The sequence below is a fragment of the Hippopotamus amphibius genome, chromosome 2, assembly GCF_030028045.1.
Source record: "Hippopotamus amphibius kiboko isolate mHipAmp2 chromosome 2, mHipAmp2.hap2, whole genome shotgun sequence".
Classification (NCBI taxonomy): Eukaryota; Metazoa; Chordata; class Mammalia; order Artiodactyla; family Hippopotamidae; genus Hippopotamus; species Hippopotamus amphibius.
In genome coordinates, this window is record NC_080187.1 from 12,801,165 (window position 1) to 12,818,876 (window position 17,712).

The 17,712-nt window shown below is 40.3% G+C and overlaps 2 protein-coding genes across 2 annotated transcripts; both read left to right on the top strand.

The window, feature by feature from the left end:
- Positions 1-240: 240 nt before the first annotated feature.
- LOC130845804 (olfactory receptor 1J2-like) lies at positions 241-1,182 on the top strand. Its single transcript, XM_057723556.1, has one exon. The coding sequence runs from the start codon at positions 241-243 to the stop codon at positions 1,180-1,182; it is 942 nt and encodes a 313-aa protein (XP_057579539.1).
- A 12,842-nt stretch (positions 1,183-14,024) lies between these two features.
- Positions 14,025-14,966, top strand: LOC130844276 (olfactory receptor 1J2-like). The gene has a single exon (XM_057720597.1). The coding sequence runs from the start codon at positions 14,025-14,027 to the stop codon at positions 14,964-14,966; it is 942 nt and encodes a 313-aa protein (XP_057576580.1).
- Positions 14,967-17,712: the final 2,746 nt, after the last annotated feature.

Below are 17,712 nucleotides of genomic sequence, written 5' to 3' on the forward strand. Positions count from 1 at the left end.
ATGGAAAAATGCCACTGAATCAGTTTCTCTTCTGTATCAAACTCTCTGTTGACAAATTCTCTCATTTTCCATGATAACACCATACACTTTAAAGGATTTTTGCAGGGACAGGGTAATGCAGTCTGACGATGGCATATTCACCAATAGAAAGCACTCCTTTTTATCTGCCTGCTGTAAATCAAAATGTGTTGGTTTCTGCTTCTTTCACTGTCCTTTCATCCCAGCAGACAGGAGAGAAACATGAATAGGGAGAACCAGAGCAGCATGTCCCACTTCCTCCTCCTGGGGCTCCCCATCCCGCCAGAGCAGCAGGACGTGTTCTTCGCCCTGTTCCTGGGCATGTACCTGACCACGGTGCTGGGCAACCTGCTCATCCTCCTGCTCATCAGGCTGGACTCTCGCCTCCACACCCCCATGTACTTCTTCCTCAGCCACCTGGCCCTCACTGACATCTCCTTCTCATCTGTCACCGTCCCTAAGATGCTGATGAACATGCACACTCAGGATCCATCCATCCCCAAAGCCGAGTGCATTTCACAGACTTATTTTTTCATATTCTTTGCTGATTTAGACAGTTTCCTGATCACTTCGATGGCCTATGACAGGTATGTGGCCGTCTGTCACCCTCTCCACTACACCGCCATCATGAGGGAGGAGCTGTGTGTATCTCTGGTGGCTGGAGCCTGGCTCCTGTCTTGTGCCAGTGCCCTGTCCCACACCCTCCTCCTGGCTCGACTGTCCTTCTGTGCTGACAACATCATCCCCCACTTCTTCTGTGACCTTGCTGCCCTGCTGAAGCTCTCCTGCTCAGACACCTCTCTCAATGAGCTGGTCATACTCACTGTAGGGGGTGCAGTCCTCATTATTCCATTGAGTGGCATCCTGCTCTCTTATGGTCGCATTGGGGTCTCCATCCTGAGGGTCCCTTCTACCAAAAGGATCTGCAAAGCCCTGTCCACTTGTGGCTCCCACCTGTCTGTGGTGTCTCTCTTCTATGGAACAATTCTGACACTGTACCTTTCCCCCTCATCGGGCAAGTCCAATGGCAAAGACATGATTGCCTCACTGATGTACACCGTGGTGACCCCCATGCTGAACCCCTTCATCTACAGCCTAAGGAACAGAGACATGAAATTGGCTCTGGGGATTCTTTTCAGAAACACTAACCTTTTCGCCAAGTGAGAATCTGCCAACCATATTCTTATTTCCCCCGCTGACTTCGTCAGAAATGTTCTCTTGAAAAGCTGTCTGTTGACCCACCATGTCTCCAACACCTTCCCAACTCTCCTTTAAATGGTCACTGTGTTATTTGGCCCAATTCCTTTCACATTAGTCATGTCTGTTGCTCATGTATTCTTCCATAATCCTAAATATGTCGTTGCCCACAACACACATGAGGCTTGTGGTCTTCTAAGCACCAAACTCTTTATTAGTTAGATATGTGATTGATCAATTTGAACGCATTGTACTATTGTTTTTTCTTCCTAAAGAGAGAAAGACTTGCTAAGATAACACACACCAACCACCTGTCTCAAAAGGAAAATCTGAGACTGGCATTTTATGCTTCCTTTTCTTACAATGAAGCCGGATTTGTTTTAGGCTCTGATTAGATGTATGAAATACGATTGTATTTTGGACCAAGCTGTACCTTCTCATACCCTGAGTTTCCAGTCCGCAGGTGGTAGATGGTCAGGATTCTCAAATGTTTTTCAGCACTTCACTTTTCTATAATGAAATGAATACCAGGACTCTCAATTAGAGGCAGTTTAAGTTTCATGTAATATTCTTTTGATAGGTTAAAGAACCCTCCTTAGTAATAGGTTATATAACTTTTCATTATAACTCATAGTTTCTATCTGTCAAAATAAATGCGATATAAACCAGCTCCTTATTTCCTCTTTTTCGTCTAGTGTTCCAGAGCCACAAATATTCAATTACGTTTCTAAAGTTTAGTTTTAGTAAAGTCCAGAATGCATACCTTCTGAATGCAGTATCTAGTTACTAAAGATCTTTTGATTGTTTGCTAAAACCAAAATAAACTTTAACTCGATTGTGCCTGTGACAGTAGGGGACCACAGAGTAGTCAATCCAATTACCAAATTTCCCCTTTCATGGAAGACTATGATTTTTCCCTCTAAATTGGATTTTTGTGTGGAGAACAGCATACCTCTATCTGATTAATTTTATTCTGGGAAAACAACTGTTGTCTTTTTCCTAGAGATCTCACTTGTAATAGCAAAAAGTGAATGCATGAATTTACAGTTCAGGCACACAAAAATATTTACTGGATGACTGCTATGTGCCAGGCAATTTTCTACATTCTGGGAATACAAGTTAAAAAAAAATTAATGCCCTTGTAAAATTTACATTCCAGCACTCCTGATCCTGCTTATCATGCTCCTTTTTTTCCATAGCCGTTTGGTTTTTTTTTTTCTTTTTCTTTTTCTTTCTTCCTTTTTATTTTTCTTTTTTCTTTTTTTTGGCTGTGTTGGATTTTCATTCTTGCACGTGAACTTTCTCTAGTAGCAGAGAGAGAGTGGGCTAATCTTTGTGCGATGTGTGGGCTTCTCCTTAGGGGTGGCTTCTCTTGTTTCAGAGCATGGGTTATAAGGCACAGACTCAGCATTTGGGGTGCATGGGTTTACTTGCATGTGAGATCTTCCTGGACCAGGGATGGAACCCATGTGCCCTGCATTAGAAGGTGGATTCTTAACAATTGCGCCACCAGTGAAGTCGCTCCATAGCAGTTTTGAACCTTCTAACACACCATAAGCTTTATTTATTTTTTTTAATTGTCATTGTTTCTTTACTGGAATGCAAGCTCTATGGAAGCTGAGTTTTTGTCTGAAGTAAACAAATTCTAAGCTTTGTTTGTTGGTAAAATCTTCTATAAATAAAGGAGGCATGAAAGGGGGAGAAGACTCCACACACTTGCATCTGCAGATGAACAACAAAGGAAAGCCTCACTGAGGCAGACCCAAAGAGCTCCAAGGCAGCCTCAGGACCAGACTCTGGCAGTTAGACCTCACGCAGAAGCGGGGACAAAATCAAAGCTGAACACCAAGAACAGTGGGACTCAGGAAGAGGTTCTAAAATCTTTCCATCAGATATACACCCTGCACACTAAAGCTCCGTGATCAGCTAGGTAGATCCTATGTCTTTGGAATATCAGAGTAAACAATTAATGTTCCCACAAATGAAAAAGGTCTAGCTCTGGCAGCTGAAGACTGAGGGAGCAAGCACACACAGGAATTGGGCCAGATCAGAGCCTAAGTGGACCCAATTGGACACACAGCAAATCCAGAGTCCAACCCAGAGGCAGAAGAGGGTCCCTTGGGGAGGTGAAGGTGGCCTGAGGCTCCAGGCGTGTACAAGGACACTTACAGCTGAGACCCCAAGGAAACAGAATTATTATAATTCTACTGATCTGATCCATTCTGTGGTCAGTTCTAGCCTTTTTTTCCCTTTTTTCTTTTTTACCATCTTTGTCCTAAGGGATATTCATGTTTTATAACATATTTTTTATTCTAGTTTTTATTTTTAGCCTTTTTATATATTTCTGTTTCTAGCTAGCTTTTTTGTAGTGCTGAGTTTATCTCCTCTATCTTCTTTGATTCTTTATCTTTAATACATTTCTATTTTATTTTTTCTTTCTTTTTCTCTTTATATTTCCAGTCATACTACACTCTTCTGTTGCTCTGTGTTCTATCCCTTTTTAATTTATTTAATCCTATTATACTTTCAATCAATATTATTGGTCTGTTCTGTTTCCTTGCTTTATTCTTCAAAAGACCCCCTGGTTTGGTTTTTGTTATTAGGTTTTGTCTTTATCTCACTTCTAATTATAATTATTTGATTTTGTTTTGGGGATCTTCAGTCTATCTGATTGTCCTCTTGCTCTTTGTTATATTGGCTCCCATTTCTATTTGGTACCTATTATATTTGGTCCTCGTTTTCAAAATTTCCCTGGTTTTTTTTTTTTTTTTTTTTTTGAATTTTTGTTGGTTTTCTCTTTAATTGTCTGATTGCATTCTGGGTTCTTCCGTCCGGTTGTTCTTGTGTTTTATGTTATATGGGGTTGTTTTTATGTTTCCTATACATGTATGTGTTTCCTTGCTTCAGTATTTGTTTGTTTGACTTAAACTTTTACCATTAGTCTGGGGCTTGGATCGTCTTTTTTAATCCCCTTTATTGCTGGGATGAGTGACCTCTGGAGTCTGGATTCCTCAACCAGAAGTCAAGTTGGAGGCTCTGGGGAGGGAGCATAGAGTCCAGGACACGATACCATTAGAGAGTCCTCAGACACAGGGAAGATTAACCACAGAGAATTCTCACAGAGGCCTCTAACAGAGTCTAAGCCAGCTTTGCCCGACTGCCTGCAACAGCCAGTGCTGGATACCTCACACCAAACTACAAACAAGACAGGAACACAAACTCACTCATCAGCACACAGACTACCTAAAGTCATATTAAGCTCACAGATATGCTAAAACGCACCACCTGACATTGCCCTGCTCATCAGAGGAAAAAGACTTAGATCCACACACCAGCAAGCAGGCACCAGACCCTCCCACCAGGAAGCCTACTCAAGACACTGGACCAATGCCACCACAGGGGGCAGAGAACAGAAACAAAGGAATTACTACTAGGCAGCATAGGGAAAGGAGACAGCAAATAGTATAAATTAGACAAAATGAGGAAACAAAGAAATACCTTGTAGGCAAAGGAGCAAGATAAAAACCCACAAGACCAAATAAATGAAGAAGAAATTGGCAAATTGCCTGAAAAAGAATTCAGAGTAATGATAGTAAAGATGATCCAATACCTTGAAAACAAAATAGAGAAAATACAAGAAAGATTTAATAAATACCTAGAAGAACTAAAGAGCAAACAAACAGTAATGAACAACACAATAACTGAAGTTAAAAATGCTCTAGATGGTATAAACAGCAGAATAACTGAGGCAGAAGAATAAGTGAGTTGGAAGATAGAATGGTAGAAATAACTGCCACAGAGCAGGAAAAAGAAAAAAGAATGAAAACAGTGGAAGACAGTCTCAGAGACCTCGGTGACAACATTAAGTGCATCGACATTCGAATCATAGGCATCCCAAAAGAAGAAGAAAAAATGAAAGGGTCTGAGAAAATATTTGAAGAGGTTATGCTGGAAAACTTAACAACAAGGGAAAGGAAATAATCAAGTCCAAGAAGTGCAGAGAGTCCCATACAGAATAAACCCAAGGAAAAACATACTGTGGCACATATTAATCAAGCTAACAAAAATTAAGTACAAAGAAAAAATACTAAAAACAGCAAGAGAAAAGCAACAAATAATTTATAAGGAAAATCCCATAAGGATAATAGCTGATTGTTCTGCAGACACTCTGCAGGCCAGAAGAGAGTGGCAGGAGATAATTAAGGTCTTGAAAGAGAAAAACCTATAGCCAAGAATACCCTGCCCAGAAAGAATCTCATTCAGATTTTTTAAAAATTTTATTTATTTATTTATTATTTTTTTGGGGGGGTACACCAAGTTCAATCATCTGTTTCTACACACATATCCCCATATTCCCTCCCTCCCTTGAGTCCCCCCCACCATCCCTCGAGTCCCCCCCACCCTCCCCATCCCAGTCCTCTAAGGCATCTTCCATCCTCGAGTTGAACTCCCTTTGTTATACAACAACTTCCCACTGGCTATCTATTTTAAAGTTGGTAGTATATATATGTCTGTGCTACTCTCTCACTTCATCTCAGCTTCCCCTTCACCCCCCGCCCCCTCCCAAACCTTGAGTTCTCCAGTCCATTCTCTGCATCTGCATCCTTGTTCTTGTCACTGAGTTCATCAGTACCATTTTTAGATTCCATATATGTGAGTTAGCATACAATATTTGTCTTTCTCTTTCGGACTTACTTCACTCTGTATGACAGACTCTAGGTCTATCCACCTCATGACATATAGCTCCATCTCATCCCTTTTTATAGCCGAGTAATATTCCATTGTATATATATGCCACATCTTTATCCATTCATTTGTTGATGGGCATTTAGGTTGCTTCCATGTCCTGGCTATTGTAAATAGTGCTGCAATAAACCTTATGGTACAAGTTTCTTTTGGGATTATGGTTTTCTTTGGATATATGCCCAATAGTGGGATTACTGGATCATACGGTAATTATATTTGTAGTTTTTTAAGGAACCTCCAAATTGTTTTCCATAGTGGCTGTACCAACTTACAGTCCCACCAACAGTGCAGGAGAGTTCCCTTTTCTCCACACCCTCTCCAACATTTGTTGTTTCCAGACTTTGTGATGATGGCCCTTCTGATCGGTGTGAGGTGATCCCTCATTGTGGCTTTGACTTGCATTTCTCTGATGATTAGTGATGTTGAGCATCTTTTCATGTGTGTGTTGGCCATCTGTATGTCTTCTTTGGAGAAATGTCTATTTAGGTCTTCTGCCCATTTGTGGATTGGGTTATTTGCTTTTTTGGTATGAAGCTTCATGAGCTGCTTGCATATTTTGGAGGTTAATCCTTTGTCCGTTGTTTCATAGGCAATTATTTTTTCCCATTCTGAGGGTTGCCTTTTAGTCTTGTTTATGGTTTCTTTTGCTGTGCAAAAGCTTTTGTTTCATTAGGTCCCATTTGTTTATTGTTGATTTGATTTCCATGATACTAGGAGGTGGGTCAAAAAGGATGTTGCTTTGATGTATGTCATCGAGTGTTCTGCCTATGTTTTCCTCTAGGAGTTTTATAGTGTCTGGCCTTACATGTAGGTCTTGAATCCATTTGGAGTTTCTTTTTGTGTATGGTGTTAGGAAGTGTTCTAATTTCATTCTTTTCCATGTTGCTGTCCAATTTTCCTAGCACCACTTATTGAAGAGGCTGTCTTTTTTCCATTGTATATTCGTGCCTCCTTTGTCAAAGATAAGGTGCCCATATGTGTTTGGGCTTACTTCTGAGTTCTCTATTCTATTCCATTGATCTTCCTTTCTATTTTTGTGCCAGTACCATACTGTCTTGATCACTATGGCCTTGTAGTATAGTTTGATGTCAGGAAGCTTGATTCCACCAACTCCATTTTTCCTTCTCAAGATTGCTTTGGCTATTCGGGGTCTTTTGCGTTTCCATACAAATCGTAAGATTTCTTGTTCTAGTTCTGTGGAAAATGCCATTGGTAATTTGATTGGGATTGCATTGAATCTGTAAATTGCTTTGGATAGTACAGTCATTTTCACGATGTGGATTCTTCCAATCCAGGAACACGGTATGTCCCTCCATCTGTTTGTGTCGTCTTTGATTTCTTTCATCAAAAACTTTAAGAAGTTTTCTGCATACAGATCTTTTGCCTCCTTAGGCAGGTTTATTCCTAGGTATTTTATTCTTTTGGTTGCAATGGTGAATGGGAGAGTTTCCTTCATTTCTCTTTCTGCTCTTCCGTTGTTAGTGTATAGGAATGCAAGAGATTTCTGTGCATTAATTTTGTATCCTGCTACTTTACTAAACTCATCAATGAGTGCTAGCAGTTTTCTGGTAGAGTCTTTCGGGTTTTCTATATATAATATCATGTCATCTGCAAAGAGTGACAATTTTACTTCTTCTTTTCCAGTTTGTATTCCTTTGATTTCTTTTTCTTCTCTGATTGCTGTGGCTAAAACTTCCAAAACTATGTTGAATAATAATGGTGAGAATGGACACCCTGGTCTTGTTCCTGTTCCTAGAGGGAATTCTTCCAGTTTTTCCCCATTGAGAACAATGTTGGCTTTTGGTTTTTCATATATGGCTTTTATTATATTGAGGTAATTTCCTTCTATACCCATTTTCTGGAGAGCTTTTATCATAAATGGATGTTGAACTTTGTCAAAAGCTTTTTCTGCATCTATTGAGATGATCATATGGTTTTTATACTTCAAGTTATTGATATGATGTATCACATTGATTGATTTGCATATATTGAAGAAACAAATAACATACAAGGGAATTCCCATAGGATTAACAGCTGATTTCTCAGCAGAAACTCTGCAAGCCAGAAGGGAGTGGCATGATATATTTAAAGTGAGGAAAGGGAAGAACCTCCAACCAAGAATACTCTCCCCATCAAGGATCTCATTGAGATTCGATAGAGAAATCAAAAGCTCTACAGACAAGCAAAAACTAAGAGAATTCAGCACCACCAAACCAACCCTACAGCAAATGCTAAAGGAACTTCTCTAAGCGGGAAGCATAAGAGAAGAAAAGGACCTACAAAAACAACAACAAAACAATTAAGAAAATGGTACTAGGGACATTTAGGTTTGTCACATGTCCTGGCTCTTTTAAATAGTGCTGCAATAAACATTGGGGTGCATGTATCTTTTTGAATTATCAGAATTGCCTTTTCTTTGGGGGAGGGTAGTCATTCTCTTAAGGTCTTCAACTGATTGGATGAAGCCCACCTACATTACGGGGGACAGTCTGCTTTATTCAGAGTCTGCTGATTGCAATGTTAATCTCACTCAAAAAATACCTTCATGGAAACATCTAGAATTGTGTTTGGCCAAATATTGCAGTTTGGGTCCTGCAGGCTAGTTAATTTGACATGTAAAATGAACAATTATAGTAAAATTTTTGGTTTTCAGTGTGAGTGATTTGGGAACCCATCAGAAGGGATTCAATAGAGGAATAACATGGTCATACTTGATTTTTTTATTCTTTCTTTAAAAACACCCAATTTTTTGAGGTGTAAATGACATAAAATCAACTTCATATACCTAAAGTACAGAATTTGACTAGTTTTGACATTTGTATACACCCGTGAAACTATCACCACAAGCCACCGTGATCAGGAATTTTCCTGATGCCTATCCTACCCAGGGGAACCACTAATCTGTCTGTCACATGGATTAGTCTGCATGTTTATTTCAGTGGAATCACACAGTGTGTGTTCTCTCCTTGCTGCCTTCTTTCACTCAGCGTAAGCATTTTGAGATTCATTCATGTCATACTGTGTATCAGTAGTTCATTTTTCAAAATCGGTGTGTAGCATTCCATTGCATGGAAATACCACAGCTTTTTGATGGGCATGTGGGCTGTTTCCAGTTTCCAGCTATTAAATAAAGCTGTTATGAACATTCCTGTATAAGTCTATCGATAGATAGATACATTTTTTTCCTCTGGTCACATGCTAGGTATATGTTTAAATTTTTTCCCATTTCATTACTTTTATTTTTTTAAATTTTTATTGGAGTATAGTTGATTTACATTATCATGTTAGTTTCTGCTATACAGCAAATGAGTTATATATATATATATATACACACACACACATATTTCCACTCTTTTTTTAGATTCTTTTCCCATGTAGGTTATTAGAGAGTATTAAGAGAGTTCCCTGTGCTATAAAGTAGGTCCTTATTAGTTATCTATTTTGGTATATGTTTAACATTTAAAGAAATTTTCAGGCTGTTTTATACTCCCACTAGCAGTGTACATGAGTTTCAGTTCCATCACAGCGTCAGCAAGACTTAATAGCCGTGGTCTTTCAGTTTTAGCCATTCTAACAGGTGTGTAGTGGTGTAAACTAGTTTACAGACCTGCAGCCACTTGATTGGAGGGGTGTCTGGATGTCTTAAAGAATCCTGTAACAATGGGTATTTTTTGAACTTCTTGATTCTGCCTAGCTGCACCCCTGCTTTTTATCCTACCCCAGCACTTTACACCATTTACTCACCATTTGTTTTGCATTAATAAATTGTTTCTGCACCCCCTCCCCCCGCCAATTGTGTGTGTTCCACAAGAGGGATTTCTGTTTATATTATTCACCTTTATGTCTCCAGAGCATATATCAGTGTTTACCTTTATGAAAGCCTTAATGATTATTTACGTGAAGGAGTGAACAAATGAACACATGAATTCATCCAACAATTACCAATCACACTTGTCTATTGTAAGCCATAGCCGATCCCTAGTGATCCAAAGACATGGACAATAAACCTGAACATCAATTAAACTTTCATTATGTGCGCATTTAACCATCCTTCAAACTCACAAGAAGAGAATGATTATTATTTCTCCTTTGAAGAAACTGAATCTGAGATCTTTGATAGATTGCTCAGGTATGCTGTCTGAGTATGGGGAGAGTCCAGAGTCTTTTTTCCAGAGTTATAGATACAGTCCTGCTACTCCTGAACAAGGCACAGACCATACCCTAGAGAACCTCAGAGAAGAGTGGGGAAACCTGAACATTTTAAGGGGCTCTGTGTTCTCATGGAAGCCTGTGTAGCTGTTGGTAATGAACCTGCAGAAGCCCTCTGAGGTCCTTACACTGCCTGTGCCACACACTGCTGTACAGAGAAGCTGAACTCATGGTGCAGAGGCCACGGGCAATGGGGGAACTACTACTTCCCACCCAGAGACTGGACCAGAAGCCCAAGGTACCACTGACATTCGGGACAAGTTCTACTGTGATTTCAGGTAGAGCCCAGTCCCTCTGGACGCTAAATATATTCCTTCCCAAGGGGCCAGGAGGAATTTGGGCAATTAGCCCTTGCCGACTGCTTTTCTAGCCAGGGATTTGGAGCTGTTTCCCCATGGAGTCTTTTTCTGATGACAAAAAGGAGATCTTGCCCATTGTTTTGAAGCTGGTGAACAGACATGACAGTCTGTTAAGTCCTCAGGCCATTGAGGTTTGCTCTCCATTGGATCCTGGGTCTTCTGGACAGAAAGTGAGGATTCAGGTAACAGAATGAGGCAGAAGGTATCTGAACTCATAGCATTGGTATAGCTCTGCAGGAGCCAAGCAATATCCACAGTCGTGAATGTGTGTCTGTGTGTAAAGGTGTGCATGTGTGACCATCAAAGAGTTTATGTGGATTTCCGCAGGTGTATTGTGTTGTATGGTTTATGCATGCATGTGTAACTGACAAACACACTGCACGACAAGCACACTGGGATATATATAGGTCAGAGACGCTGGAAATGTCCTCTCAGTTGTGCCTATTTTACTCACATGTGTTGCTTGTGTGCTGTGTGTGTGACCTTGGGCACTGCTTGTGACTGGAATATGCATGACTTCCTGTGACTATCGTGCCTGTGGTAGAGGACGCCTGAGAGTTCTGTGTGTGTAGCTGTGTTGTACATGCATATTTTTTTTGTGAGTTTTGCATAGATTTGTGTGAAGGTGACTCACACCCTGACTGTATTTACCTACTTGGAGTATAAGCTACAGAAATCTATCAGTATCCATTCGGCAAGTGTGTGTCTGTGATAGTGTGTGAGTGCTTTTGTGTAACATACTCACACCTTGACTTCCTCCATGCAGAAGATACAAATATTTGTGTCTTTGTGTGTGTGTGTAACAGTCTCACATTTTGACTCTCCACTTGCCTGAGAGCAGAATCCACACAGGCAGCTCCAAAGGAAGCCCACTCTAAAGCACAACTGGCATTCATTTTTCAGTGATTTGAAGATTCCAGCAGGACCCTTGGAAACCCGATATTCTTGACACTCTTCTTCAATTTTGGTAATCTAATTTATTAATAAACACTCATTTCTGGTGTCACATATATCAACACTCAAATCTCTGCCTTTTTCCCACTTAATAGCTTTGTGGCCTCGACTTTGGCCTTGGTGATGCTCAGCGTTACGTACTGTCAAATGGGATCCTGATCACTGTGGAAAGATCTTGTCTGTAAGGGGCTTCACCAGTTCTAGGCACATCATGAGCACTTAGTAAATTGTAGCCTCGTGGAGGCAGAGACACCTGACTCTCCCGACTGCTTAGGAGAGAAAATTTGGTATGAAGACGGAAAAATTATTCCCATCCACAGGCTCTCTCGCACCCCACCCCCCACCCCCGAGGTCTGAGCGTCTCCTCTTCATTACTGAGCAACTTCCTAGCCCCCTCTTTCACACACGGTGCTGATGGAATCTAAGCACCACTTCTGTACTTTTTTCTTCCCTTTAAATTGCAGCTCCTTGGTGTCATTACATGCTCTGGTTCTCCTCCAGGAGATTTGAGAGCCTGGGTTAAGTGTGACCTAGCAACTTTCAGGGAGCAGCAGCCCTTGGCAGCAGGATCAAGTACCTGGTCCCTGCTTGTGCCCCATGAGCTGAGTCAGTTAATGACCCTGAGCAACGCCCTGGTCTGGAACAAGCATCTACTGACAGAGTCTTACACAATGTTAATGTCAAGTTCCTCTCCCAAACATATGTTAACTTTTAACTTTCCACACTTCACATTTGATTTCAGCCTCTCTACCCACCATAAAAAGAAGTGGGTGCAGAACATCAACCTTTGAAGCCAGATTCCACTACGAAATATCTATGTGAGATTGTTTAAGTAGTTTCACTGCTCCCGTTAGTAAAATGAAGGAAAAAAATCACTGTCGTCTCTGCTTTTCAGTCACAAATACACATTGACATGGATTGAAAGAAATTGAAGCCAAATGAGAGCCATTTGCAACGTAAAGGGCTGCCGGAGTATGAGTGTTGACAGTTATCTATTAAGGAGGACTCCTTCAAATCCCGAAATAACCACCATTAAGGTCCTACCTATTCTGTCTAGCTAAAGAGAGAGAGAGAAATAGTAGGGCCATGGGGGCAAAGATTCCAATAAATTAAAAAAAAATAAAAACACATGAAATAATTGTGACTATAGAAGTTACTAACTGCATGACCATGCTAGTTTCCTACTCCTTCTGAGTATGTTGACAATAAAATTTAATAACACCTACCTCTCAGGACTGTGGAAAAAATTTAGTAAGCCTATAATCCAAAAATGTATGAGTCTGACATAGTGTTCATTAAATGTCAGTTATTATCAGTGTGAAGACAATATTGGGAAATAGTAATGGTCAATCAGGTAAGTGAATTCTAATAGACACCCCCAATCCTTCAGTATCATCCAGCTCTCAGACCCCAGATCTCAGATCTCAGGCGCTCAGGCGTCTCCCTCCCAGTGAGTATCCAGATGTAAGCCAACATGAAGCACCAGATATGGGTGGAGATAGAGGAAGCTCATGCCCAGAATACGGGTTATTTCTTGGCAAGAAGATAAATGTGCATTAAGGCAAGTTCCACCTGGGAATTTACCCCAGTGATAGGATCTGAGCCCAGAACCTCGCCTTCAGAATGTGAGAGCTCAGAGACACACACACTTTAGACCAGTTCCTTGGTCCTTTGTGCTGAGCATGTCATAGTACTGTTTTATTAAATTCCTAATTTTATACTAGGTTTTTTTGAATACTTGTCCTGTCATAAAAATAATTGATAAAATTTTATGTGTATTTTATGTAGATCACTGTTCTTAGATATTAATGTGCATTGAATTAGAATCCTCCTATTAATCCTATGAATGTGTGATATTGGTATCCTCACATTACAAAGGCACCACTAGTGGCTGAGATTTAGCATCCCAAGTCATACAGGTAGAAAGTGGTGGGTCCAGAATTGTAACACAAAGAATCTGGCTTCAGATCAATAACACTCCTTTGTCAGGTGTTCCCTAGAGCAGGGGCCCCCAATCCCCAGGCTGCAGACTGGTACCCATCTGTGGCCTGTTGGGAACCTGGCCACACAACAGGAGGTGAGAGGCAGGGGAGCAAGCGAAGCTTCATCTGCTGCTCCCCATCATTGGCATTACTGCCTGAACCATCCCTCCTGCCCATGGAAAAATTGTCTTCCACGAATCCGGTCCCTGGCACCAGAAAGTTTAGGGATCGCTGCCCTAGAGGGTCAGTATCTTGAGGAAAGAGGTCCCATATGTCCTATTTATTCTGATATCTCCAATTAGTAGCTTAATGCCAGAAACATGGTTAATTAAAAAGAAAAGAGAAGAATGAATTTGCTCTGGTTTCTATGGAAAGGAAACCTGTTGAGCATTGAGGGTGTTGCTTGCTTTGGCAGCTCTAGGTGAGGAAAGAAATTGAGACAGTTATTTTTTTTTTTCTCCATGAGAAAGTAAGAGACCCTAGTGTGGCGGCCATAATCACGATTGCAAAGCCTCTGACGGTTCCTGCTCCCTTTCATCCCAGCAGACAGGAGAGGAGCATGAGGAGGGAGAACCAGAGCAGCGTGTCCCACTTCCTCCTCCTGGGGCTCCCCATCCCACCAGAGCAGCAGGGCGTGTTCTTCGCCCTGTTCCTGGGCATGTACCTGACCACGGTGCTGGGCAACCTGCTCATCCTCCTGCTCATCAGGCTGGACTCTCGCCTCCACACCCCCATGTATTTCTTCCTCAGCCACCTGGCCCTCGCTGACGTCTCCTTCTCATCTGTCACCGTCCCAAAGATGCTGATGAACATGCACACTCAGGACCAATCCATCCCCAAAGCCGAGTGCATTTCACGGACTTATTTTTTCATATTCTTTGCTGATTTAGACAGTTTCCTGATCATTTCAATGGCCTATGACAGGTATGTGGCCATCTGTCACCCTCTCCACTACACCACCATCATGAGGGAGGAGCTGTGTGTATCTCTGTTGGCTGGATCCCGGCTCCTGTCTTGTGCCAGTGCCCTGTCCCACACCCTCCTCCTGGCTCGCCTGTCCTTCTGTGCTGACAACATCATCCCCCACTTCTTCTGTGACCTTGCTGCCCTGCTGAAGCTCTCCTGCTCAGACACCTCTCTCAATGATATTTTCATCTTCACCATTGGAGGATTGATCATTACCCTGTCATTTACTGGTATTCTAATCTCTTATGGCCGCAGTGGGGCCACCATCCTGAGGTTTCCATCAGTCAAGGGGATCTGCAAAGCCCTGTCCACCTGTGGCTCCCATCTCTCTGTGGTATTTTTATTCTATGGGACAATTATGATATTGTATTTTTTCCCACCATCAAGCACCTCCAATGACAAAGACATGATTGCTTCAGTGATGTATACAGTGGTCACCTCCATGCTGAACCCCTTTATATACAGCCTGGGAAACAGAGACATGAAAGGGACCAAGGGGAAACTTCTCAGAAGGGAGATCTATTTCTCCAAGTGACAGTCCCCTACTCTTATTCTCATCTCATCCACTGGGCCTATCGGAGAGATCTCCTTGAAAAATGTGTAGTTAGATGACCAGTCTTGTTTCTTGCTCCCCACATAATCTGCTTTTAATTGTCCCTCCTAGTTTTGGCCCCTATAGTCCTTGGGATTAGAAGTGTGAAATATAATTGCAGAAGGTAGCTTCTCACTCTTTAAATTCTTTTTCAGTTGAAGTAGAGTTGATATACAATGTTACATAAGTTAAAGATGTATAATATAATGTTTCACAATATTTAAAAGTTATACTCCACTTATAGTTATTATAAAATACTGGCTTTTATTCCCTGTGTTGTAGAATATATTCTTGTAGCTTGTTATAACCTAATAGTTTGTACCTTTTTTATTTTTTTATTTTTTTAGTTTTTTATTTTTTTGGGGGGTACACCAGGTTCAATCATCTGTTTTTATACACATATCCCCGTATTCCCTCCCTTCCTTGACTCCCCCCCCTCGAGTCCCCCCCACCCTCCCTGCCCCAGTCCTCTAAGTCATCTTCCATCCTCGAGTTGGACTCCCTTTGTTATACAACAACTTCCCACTGACTATTTTACAGTTGGTAGTATATATATGTCTGTGCTACCCTCCCCCCGTGTTGCCCTGCCCCCTTCCCTCTCCCCACTGGTAACCCACTAGTTTGTTCTCTATATCAGCAAGTCTGCTTCTTTTTTGTTATATTAACTAGTTTGTTGTATTTTTTAGATTACACATATAAGTGATATCATACAGTATTGGCCACTCTCTCTGAATTATTTTACTTAATATACTTCCCTCCAAGTTCATTCAAATGGCAAAATTTCGTTCTTTCTTATGGCCAAGTAATATCCCACTTTCTTATGGCCAAGTAATATTCCACTGTGTGTGTGTGTGTGTGTGTGTGTATTTCACATCTTCTTTATCCATTCATCTGTTGATGGACACTTAGGTTGCTTCTGCATCTTGGCAATTGTAAGTTATGCTGCTATGAACATTGGGGTGCATGTATCTTTCTGAATTAGTGTTTTTGGTTTTTTTGTTGAATACATACCCAGGAGTGAAGTTGCTGGGTCATATGGTAGTTCTATTTTTAGTTTTTTGTCACTCTTTACACTCTTGACTCCCATGTTGAAGACAATGGAACTGTGAAATACGTTGTGAGACTACTTTTAAAATACAGAATGAAATGTACATTTGACCCCTTGTTTGAGTCAATTTTTTAAAATAAATTTAAGTTGCTTTAGAAATTTAGGCAACATAAAATAGTTGCATGAAAATTAATGATAATCTATAGTTTAGTTTCTCTATTTTTTCCCCCAGAACTATAAAAACGTAGTCCATTTTCTAGTTTTCAAAGCAAGGAAGGTCAAAATGCTTATCTTCCTAACAAGGTAGCTGATTAATAAAGTGTTTTTGTTTTCTTTTCTTTTTTCTTTTTTGCACTTAAAAGCCAAACAAAATGCTTTTGACCTTGATAGTTAATTTTACTATGTGCATGGTGCAAAGACCCCCAGACCACAGGGATGCCTAGGGAAATCAGTACTATTAACACAGTGATTCTAAGTCTTTTTCCCTCTACAGGACTTTTCTTGGTGGGATGGTCTATATTCTTCCTCCTTCTAGTTTGGAAAAAATAAGGATTATTTCTTTCTGCCCAAACTGAGAGAATCGCTTTTCTAGTTGAAGAAAAAATAAACACATGCATGGAATCTCACTCCTTAAATAAATCTGTACGCTAGAACTACTATGCGCAGGCCCTCTTCTTTACAAATGAGTCAAAATTTTTTGCTTTGATGAATTTGCAATATAGAGGGGAGATGCTGTCATTAAAAATATGTAAAGTATATGGTATGCTGTGAGATAATGAGTGTTATATTATGGACAACAACACAAGTAGGGTAGGGGGGAAGGAGGGCTGCAGGTGGCACGGCAAGTTTAAGTGGTCCAGTGGTCTCATAGGTTTCCATGAGAAGGAGAAATTTATATACATTGCACCAATGTATGTGGGAAATATTGATCTGTGGTTTTCTTTTCTTGTGTTATGCTTTTATGAATTTGGTATCAGGATAATGTTGGCTTCAGAGAATGGATTCAGAAAATCCTTCCTTTTCAGTACTCCACCAGAGCTTATGGGTAATTAGTATTATTTCTTCCTTAAATATTTGGTACAATTCACACATGCAGCCATCTATAACTGTAGTTTTCTTTATGAGATGATTTTTAAACTACAAATTCAACTTCTTTAATACATAATTTTTTATGTATTTTTCCTGAATGAAGCTCTGGGACTTTTTGTTATTCAAAGAATTTTTTCTGTTTCCTCAAAGTTGTCAAATTTATTTATTCTCTTATTTTCCTTTTTAATAGCTGTATAATCTGTAGTGATGCTATTTTTTAATATCAGTAATTTATATCTTCTCCCTTATCTTTCTCAATTAGTCTGGTTAAAAGCATATTGATTTTATTGTTCTAAAGAACAATTTTAGATTTAATTATATTTTTCTGTTTTGTACTTTATTAATTTTGTCATTTTCTTTATTATTTGTTGTTCCTGCTTACTTTGCATTTAATTTTATCATTTTTTAAGGTGGGTATCGAGGTTATTCTTTTTCTCTAACACAAGTGTTTACTGCTGTAAATTTCTCCTTGTCTACTGTATTAGCAGCATCTCACATGTTTGATATCGTTTATTTTTCCATCCTAAAATGCCTTATAGTTTCTCCTTTTAT

Bases quoted from the DNA above. Each gene is read 5' to 3' on its own strand.
- LOC130845804 (XM_057723556.1), top strand. From the start codon at position 241: ATGAATAGGGAGAACCAGAGCAGCATGTCCCACTTCCTCCTCCTGGGG.
- LOC130844276 (XM_057720597.1), top strand. From the start codon at position 14,025: ATGAGGAGGGAGAACCAGAGCAGCGTGTCCCACTTCCTCCTCCTGGGG.